The sequence below is a fragment of the Callospermophilus lateralis genome, chromosome 18 (genome assembly GCF_048772815.1).
Source record: "Callospermophilus lateralis isolate mCalLat2 chromosome 18, mCalLat2.hap1, whole genome shotgun sequence".
Lineage (NCBI taxonomy): Eukaryota > Metazoa > Chordata > Mammalia > Rodentia > Sciuridae > Callospermophilus > Callospermophilus lateralis.
In genome coordinates, this window is record NC_135322.1 from 2,280,363 (window position 1) to 2,287,724 (window position 7,362).

The 7,362-nt window shown below is 61.0% G+C and overlaps 1 protein-coding gene across 4 annotated transcripts; it reads right to left on the reverse strand.

Annotated features, from left to right (window-relative positions):
* Positions 1 to 6,518, reverse strand: Kmt5c (lysine methyltransferase 5C). Of its 4 annotated transcripts, none has more exons than XM_076838784.1 (9): positions 6,446 to 6,518; positions 4,592 to 4,826; positions 4,272 to 4,437; positions 3,900 to 4,009; positions 3,534 to 3,697; positions 3,420 to 3,439; positions 1,637 to 1,773; positions 1,326 to 1,510; positions 1 to 1,144 (listed from the first exon to the last, which is right to left on the reverse strand). In XM_076838784.1, the coding sequence occupies exons 2-9, from the start codon at positions 4,699 to 4,701 to the stop codon at positions 651 to 653; spliced, it is 1,386 nt and encodes a 461-aa protein (XP_076694899.1). In that variant the 5' UTR covers positions 4,702 to 4,826; positions 6,446 to 6,518; the 3' UTR covers positions 1 to 650. The 4 variants fall into 4 exon arrangements, with proteins under 4 accessions (XP_076694899.1, XP_076694895.1, XP_076694898.1 ...); XM_076838780.1 differs by having other exon boundaries at positions 4,592 to 5,630; positions 6,446 to 6,468; XM_076838783.1 differs by lacking the exon at positions 6,446 to 6,518 and adding an exon at positions 5,504 to 6,439.
* Between the last annotated feature and the right edge of the window lie 844 nt (positions 6,519 to 7,362).

The following is a 7,362-nucleotide window of genomic DNA, read 5'->3' on the forward strand; positions in this document are numbered from 1 at the left end:
TGCTTATAACAAGGTTTTTAATAAAATAAAAAAGTTCAAGTGCTTCCAATCCCCCAACATACCCCATTCTGGTGTGGGGAATGGAGAGGCTCGCACACCCCAGTAGCACCAGGGATAGCACCATGAGAAAGATAAGGTCGCACCCGGCCTCCCTGAGACCTGTGGGGGTGGTGAGAACGTGCCCAGCACCACCGCCCCCCCACCTGCCCCTACCTCACAGCTGCAGAGTCGGGAGCACATCCACTCCCCATCATGGGGGCAGTCTCTAGGAGGGCCACCCCCCGAGTCAGTTCTACCTCCTCATGAGGCCTGGGCTTCTGGGGAGATGCCATAGAGTGGTCCCCATGCACTATGGCTTTTCTCCCTGGAGTGGAAGGATTGAGGGGAGGGGGTGGCTCCTGTGGTCCTGAGTGGGGGCAAGGGCAGCAAATGGCCAGGGCTCATTGCTGGGTGTGAGGGTGGCTCAGGGGTCAGCAGTCATAGAGGGTCAGGTATCAGATCCCTGGGGATATCCTAACCAACCCCGTCCCAGGGTCAGAACTGTGCTGGAGTCAAGGGTCAGCTCCTTCTCAAGAGGTCCCTTCTGGGTCTGGTGGGGTGTCTAAGAGAAAGACTTTCCCCACCCTGCCTGGGCCCCTCTGCCTGACCAGTCACGGCTCTCCACTGTTGACATCCAGGTCGATGGAGCCATGATTGACCACCAGCCTCAGGCGCTTGGGCGGGGAGAAGGGGGAAAAGGCAAGGGCCTGCTTAGGGATGGGGATGGGGCCTAGGGCATCAGCTGGGGCAGGGGAGGCTGGTAGGGCAGGGGCCAGACGGCTGAGGTCCACACGCACCACATAAGGCAGCCCGTAGCGCCGGGCCCAGTGCCAGTCCTGCTGGGGGGCCCAGTGGGTGCGAGGGGGAAGGCCCAGAGTCACCAGGGCCTCAGCCCGCAGGCGGCAGTGGGGGCCACAGCCTCCCCATCGGTGGAGGGAGATGTAGGCAGCACGGACAGTGGGGGGCATGGGGGCCTGACGGGGCCGGGGGCGTCGGCGTTTCCGGGGGCGCACTCGAGGGTGGGGCTTAGGCAGCCATTGGAGCCAGAGGGGTGAGATGTCCAAGCGGGGGCCGCAGGGTGGCAGGTGCAGGGGCTGACAGGCAGCTGAAGGGACACAGAGGGACCAGAGAGGGAGAGAAAAGGGAGGCCATGTCAGGAGGGCCTGGGTAGGTCCTCCAATGGAAAATGGATTGTTCTGCACCAGGCTCTTCAGAAAAGAAATGCAAGAAGAGGTGTTCAACAGCAGGTCTGAGAGGGCAGGAGGGTCCCATCGGTCTGTGCTCACCACAAAATGGGTCCCAATGCAGTGGGGACAGGTGAGTGCAGGCCCGTGGGCCCAGCAGGTTCTGCCGGTTGCTGTCCATGCCTCGCTGCAGGCGTCGCTTGGTCTCCCGGAGCTCATACTTGTCCAGGAGCTGTGGTGGCTGCTGAAGCTCCCTGGGCTGCAGTCGAAAGGCTCCTTCACCTTTCCTGAGGAGCAAGAAATAGGGAGGCAAGGGGGCAGCTGGGGATGGATGTGCTCAGGGATTGGTCCCAGGATGCCTCCTGGGGCCAGCTGGCCTGTCCCCATCCCACCCGCCCCCAGCCTGTGCCCACCTCTCACAGGTGTAGCATTCACAGTGCTCATTCTTCTCCCCGAAGAAGCCCTCACCGTAGAAGCATGTCACTTCATCCCCCGGCTCGATATCCCGCAGCACCTTCACACAAGCTGTGTTCCCATCTGCAGGCACAAACTGAGGCCGTGCCCACTTAGCACACCCGCCTGAGGCATAGGCTGGGCCTGACCCCTCCCTCAGCCTAGCCAGGTAGGTTCAAGAGTCCTCTCCTGGAATAGGTCACGGCTGACCCACCAAGAAACACCATTCTGAGATGGCTACCCCATCCAGGGCCTGTCCTATGCTCGCAGCCTGTAAGCGATCTGTCTGCAGGCTGGTGTCCACCCCTCCTTGCAGGAAGAGATGAGCTGCCCTGACCTCCCAGCACAATGCAGCACCAGTAGGGGTAACAGCTCCCTCCCGCATACTTCCTCAGGCTGCTCTGGCCTGTGCCAAGACCCACCCCTGAATGCACCCCTACAGCTGCTCACTGTCAGCCTGCCTTGGGCAGCCCCCCTTCCTGTGCATTCTGCAGCCCCAGTGTCCATATCCTCCTCCCTGACTCTGTGATCACCTGCCCAGTGGGCTGTCCCTTGGGCTCCTCACCTTCTCCATAATCACACTTGCCTCTACACTCCCTAAAGGAAGGGCAAGAACACTATCCATCTGTCTATTCAAGCCTGACACTTGCCTGAAGTGGCCTTCAATGCCTCCTTGCCTGATGGTCTCCAGGCCAACTGATGAGCACCTTCTGCATCTTTGTCCTCTTCTGGTCCCTGGATAGCTCCTGCAGCCAGTCCCTCATCAGCTCAAGCTCCATGACACACTAGTCTGCAAGGCCACCCTGTCCTTTCTCACTAAGGCTTCTGCACACCTGCTGCCATCACTGTCTAGACAGTGAACCTCCTATTACGCACTTGATTGGAGTGTCCATGGCTCCCTGACCTAGACCATGGCATCCCAGGGCACACTACGCCTCATTCCAGCCAGGCCTTCTGGCATGACATATCCTGCCTGGAATGCCTTTCTCATGCCCCTGTTTTCTTCTAACGCCTAGGAAAATCCTGCTCTTCCTCAACACCCAGTGTGGTGTCACTTCTTGTGAAGTCTGTGGGCTCCGGATCACTAAGCGAGCTGGCTACTCCCTCCTGTGCCCATCTGTGTTTCCATCCCACCCTGTGTCTAGGTGCAGGGTGAGACGACTAAGCAAGGGCTGTGTGTCATTCATCCCCAGATCCTCTGAATCTGATGTTCACCATATGACCCCTACAATAGGGGCGTCTGAGAAAAGAAACCCAAAGCCAGGCAATGTAGCCAGAACCCCGCCCAGCAATGGCTGCACAGTGAACACTCGAGGCTTCATGGTCTCTCACCTTTCCTGATCCCTTGGCTCTGTGTTCCAAGCCAGCAGCATTCTTCCTGCTGCTGGGCCACCCAGAGTTTCTTGTGGAGCCCCAGTTCCTTATCACTGGGGGTCTCTTTCACAGCTATCTACAGGAGAAGCTGGGGTGAGGGGCCCTGACTGTCACTAAGTGTGATGTGACTCCCTATCCCACTCGGCCTCCCTTTCAGAGGGCTTGAGCCAGCAAGCTGGGTGCTAGCATGACTGCATGAACAGCCCACCGGGAAACACATGCTTTCCCACTCTGTCTGTGCAGGGCACTGTGACCAAACCTCTTTGTCAGGTTGGATGCTTTCAGGCTCTCTTGCCCCCAATCACTCCTCCAGGCGGCTGACCCCTCACTTCCCACATACTGGCTCCTCTCTGGCTCTGCAGGCCTTACCTTGCAATTGGGCTTGCAGTCTGCAGCCAATCGGATGAGGGGGAGAGAAGAGATGTGGTGAGCAAGTGAGGGCAGCGACCTGGCCCTCAGTGCCCACCCAAGCCCTGCCCTCACCGTGGTTGATGAAGGCGGCGGGGCCCAGCCACAGCTGTGCACTCCTCTTGCGGGTAGAGTACATGATGCTGAAGTCGTTCTCCCCAGCCCTCAGCAGCCCCTCGTCCGCCTCCCGCAGCTCTGCGATGCAGCCCACCAGCAGCTCCAACTTCTCATTCTTCTTCCTGCCAAGAGGCCAGGGCACAGGGCTCTGAGCACGCCTCTGCTGGGGGCGGCCTCTTGCTCTAGAGGGATCCAGGAAGCTGAGGCTCCAGCCTGCGGACTCCAGGGGGCAGTGCTAGTCTCTCAAATCCTCCCAGCTCCCGACCTATCTGGGCTGCACCTCCAGCAGAGGAGCTGGTCTCCCTTCCCTGCAGGCCCTTTTACCAAGCACGGGTGGACACAATCTTGGCCCCGTTGGTCTCCATGGAGTAGCGGGTGCAGGGCAGGATGGTGAAGCCGCTTTCGGGCAGGAAGGAGCGGAGGTAGCGAAAGACCTATGAGGTGTGGGGTACGGAGTGAGGAGATGAGCAGGGGCAGCTGTGGGGGCTCCTGTGCTCTCTGAGGCTAGGCCTGCTCTACCACTGACTGGCCGGCTGTGTGTTCTAGGGCTTTGTATCCCCTTTTGGGGTCTCAATTTCCTCATCTGACAAAGAGGTAGGACTCTTAGAGGGTTGTTCTCCTAGGATTCTCTGAGTCTCCTCAGGTGTCCCAAGGGTGGGCATTAGGGCCACAGGGGGCTGGGAGGAGCTCCCTCACGTGGATCTTGAGGGCAGCCTCCTGCCGCGGGCCCCGGCTCTGGAAGTAGTGGGCCATCCAGCCTCCCAGCGTCAGGGCCCGGTATGCAGCCTCCAGGTCCCGCTGCCTCAGGAAAGCTTCCAGCGCTGACCGCAGGTGGTGCTGTCGCCGCAGGGGGGGCACAGGGCTGTGGGAGAGGGCAAACCTGAGTCCCAGGGCCTTCCTGGCAGTGCCCCCAACCCACCTGGAGCTTCGAGGATGGGCTGAGGCCACCAAGAAGCAGGTCTCGCCCACCCTACCCTTGCCCCCAGGCTGCATACCCTGCCCCCAGGCCACCTCACCTTATGTTCATTTTATGGGTTCGGAAGCCGAGGTAGGGATCCAGGACTAGGCTGGTGGCCAGGTCGTCGTTCTCACACAGTTCTCGGGCTGTCACTCTGTCAGGGCCCATGGTGCTGCAGGGACCATGCTGCCTCTGGCAGACCACAGAGGGCACCAAGGAGCTACAGGCGGGGGGCGTGCCCTGAGCCACTCAGAAGCTGCCTGAGACACTGGGGGGCCCTGCAGTCTGCTCATCTGTAGAATGGAATGTGAGAACAGCAGCACTGACTTCACAGGGCTCTCAGAGGGTGAGATGCAACAAGTATTCTGACAATGGGGACACCCAGTGACAGATATCAGCCTGCAGATTAGCACCTCCACCCCTCCAGCTCTGCAGTGCAGGCATGAACCCCCAAACTCACGCAACAACTTTCCCTGCAAACGCACACCCTTGCAGAGCCCACTGGGTGGCAGGCAGACAAGTCCCTGTGGGCTCAGGGAGGCTGATTAATTGGAGTCTGGGATAACTCTAAAAAGCTCAGCACGGCAGGAGGCAGGAGTCAGGGGAGCTTGGGAAGAAGCCAGTGTTCCCAATATGCCCAGGATCCACCTTCCCCCCTCCCTGGGCCACTGTCTCCACCATGTACTCCCTAGCAGCCCTCCGGAGAGGCTAGGAGGCTTTGGGTGAAGCCCCAGGCAGCCAGGAGGGGAAGAGGGGAGGGAGAGCAGGCAGGGTCTCAGCACCTGCGCCCTCTCCAAGGATGGGGGTGCTCAGAGAACAAAAGCGGGGGAGGAGGAAAGGAATTTAGTACAGAGAAGTGGAACAGATCAAAAGAAGGGGGGAAAGGAGCAAGGATGAGAGAAAACGAAGAGATTAAGAAAAACAACAAACAAACCCTAACTCTGAAGGAGGGTCTGCTGTGTACCCATACCATGGTGCCTCAGGCCCATCTGTGTCTTGGGAGAGGGGTAGATGGGGACCGACCGGCAAGGAGGGGGAGCGGCAGAGACATCAGAAGCTACATCAGCTGGGAGAGGGGTCTGGAAAAGACAGGAAGGCTGGGGGCAAAAGAAGAGGGGGTACTGCAGGAGCGCACTAGGAAAAACACTGAGGCTGGAGCAGCATGTGGGTAAAGAAAAAATAAAGCCAGGAGTAAGGGTAGGGGGAAGGAAAAAGAGCTACGGCAAGGGCCTGGGGTGGGGGGGCTTCCGGGAAGTGCTGGGGCAGGCCTGGGGGTCCAGGGGGAAGCCCAGGAAAGCGAGGGGAGATTTGGAGGCCTGGGATCCCTGGGATCCCGGGACAAGCCAGGCAAAGACTTGGGAGTCTAGGGTGGAGCCTGGGGAAGAACAGGGTTTGGAAAGTCTGGATGTTCCCAGGAGGCGAGGGAAGGGCCTGGGGAATGCCTGGGGAGTCCTAGGAAGAAGCCTGGGAAGGCCCTGAGGGTCCAGGGGCAGGGCCTGGGGGTCCAGGAAGGGCAAGTGGAGGATCTGAGGGCGATCCGAGGTCCCGGAAGGGACCTGGGGAGTAAGAGCAGGGAAAGGCCTGGGCTGAGAGGGGTCGGGGAGGGCACTGGGTGCAGGGAGAACGAAGGAGGAAGGCCCGGGGTGCGGGAGGCCGGGGAGACCCAGGGCCAGAGCCGGCCCTGGAGTACACGCAGAAGCGGTGCGGGCGAGAGGGGCAGGGAGAGTCCTGAGTGAGGAACCACGGGAAGGAGCCGCGGCCGAGCCCGAGGCCTGCCCGGGGCGGGGAGACGTGGGCGCCTGGGCGCGAGGAAGGGCCGGGGGCAGCAGGGGCGGGGGGCGACTGGGAGCCAGGCGGCGCGGGGCGGGGGCCGAGAAGGGGCTCAGAGGTCGGGCCCCGCGCCGCCCCTCACCCGCTTCTCCTCCTCCTCCTCCTCCTCCTCCTCAGGCGCCCGCGCTGCTGCCGCCGCCACCTCCCACTGCCTCCTCCGGCTCTCGTCAGACCCGGTCGCTGCACCCCCTCTGCTCCGCGGGCCCGCCCCCACAGCCGCCACGGCCTCCTATTGGACAAAACCACCGCCACTCAGCCGTTGCTCTGGCTCTCGCGCCACTTCCATTGGCCGAGTCTCACTCTTTCCCTCCCCTCCCGGCCCCCCTCGGTGCCCCGACAAAACCCCGCCACGCCCGCCCTGCCAACAAGCGCTGTGAACTGCAGCCAGTGGCTCACGCCGCTGTCCGTCAGCGGCTCCCCATGGAGACATTTCCCGCCTCCTCCTCTGCTTCTGCCCCAAGTCAACGCCCTCATTGGAGGAAAGCGCGGTCGCTCGGAGCGAAACTCTGGTGGGGTCGGGTTATTCTGGTTCGAGAAGAAAGAGGGCGGATTGTGCCGGCTTCAGAACTTGTATGTCATTGGCTAACCTTGGGAAGGGCCATCTCTCCATTGGCTAAGGCTCCCGCCGGTCCCTCCAGAGTCGCGACCTCCCCATTCTCTTTCTTTTTCAGCCACAAGAGGGAGAAATCCGGGCGGGAGAAAAGGAACGTGCTCTCGCCTCCCTTCCCCGCGCCCCGCGAGGCCTGCGGTTGCCAAGGCGACAGAACTTTATTGACAGCCCGGCCTGCTACAAAGGACTCTCCTCCCACCCTCCTAGGCCACTCCCTCTCCCACTTCCCCGGGTTCTTTCTGAAAAGGTGTCCCCACAAGCACTCTGTGGGGGCTTTCGTGCAATACGAACCGGTGGGAAAGAGAGACGACTGAGAAACAGGGGCTTTGAGGACAAGACCTGACTCATGGGGTGCTCCCCTGGGGAACCTCCTTAATTAGGATCACCCC

What these genes read in the sequence shown, in the direction of transcription:
- Kmt5c (XM_076838784.1), bottom strand. Translation starts at nt 4,701, where the DNA reads ATGGGCCCTGACAGAGTGACAGCCCGAGAACTGTGTGAGAACGACGAC. An exon ending in ATTGTGTCCACCCGTGCTTG is followed by an intron (nt 3,698 to 3,899) that starts GTAAAAGGGCCT and finishes GCCTCTTGGCAG; the next exon opens with GAAGAAGAATGAGAAGTTGG. An exon ending in CGCCGCCTTCATCAACCACG is followed by an intron (nt 3,440 to 3,533) that starts GTGAGGGCAGGG and finishes GATTGGCTGCAG; the next exon opens with ACTGCAAGCCCAATTGCAAG.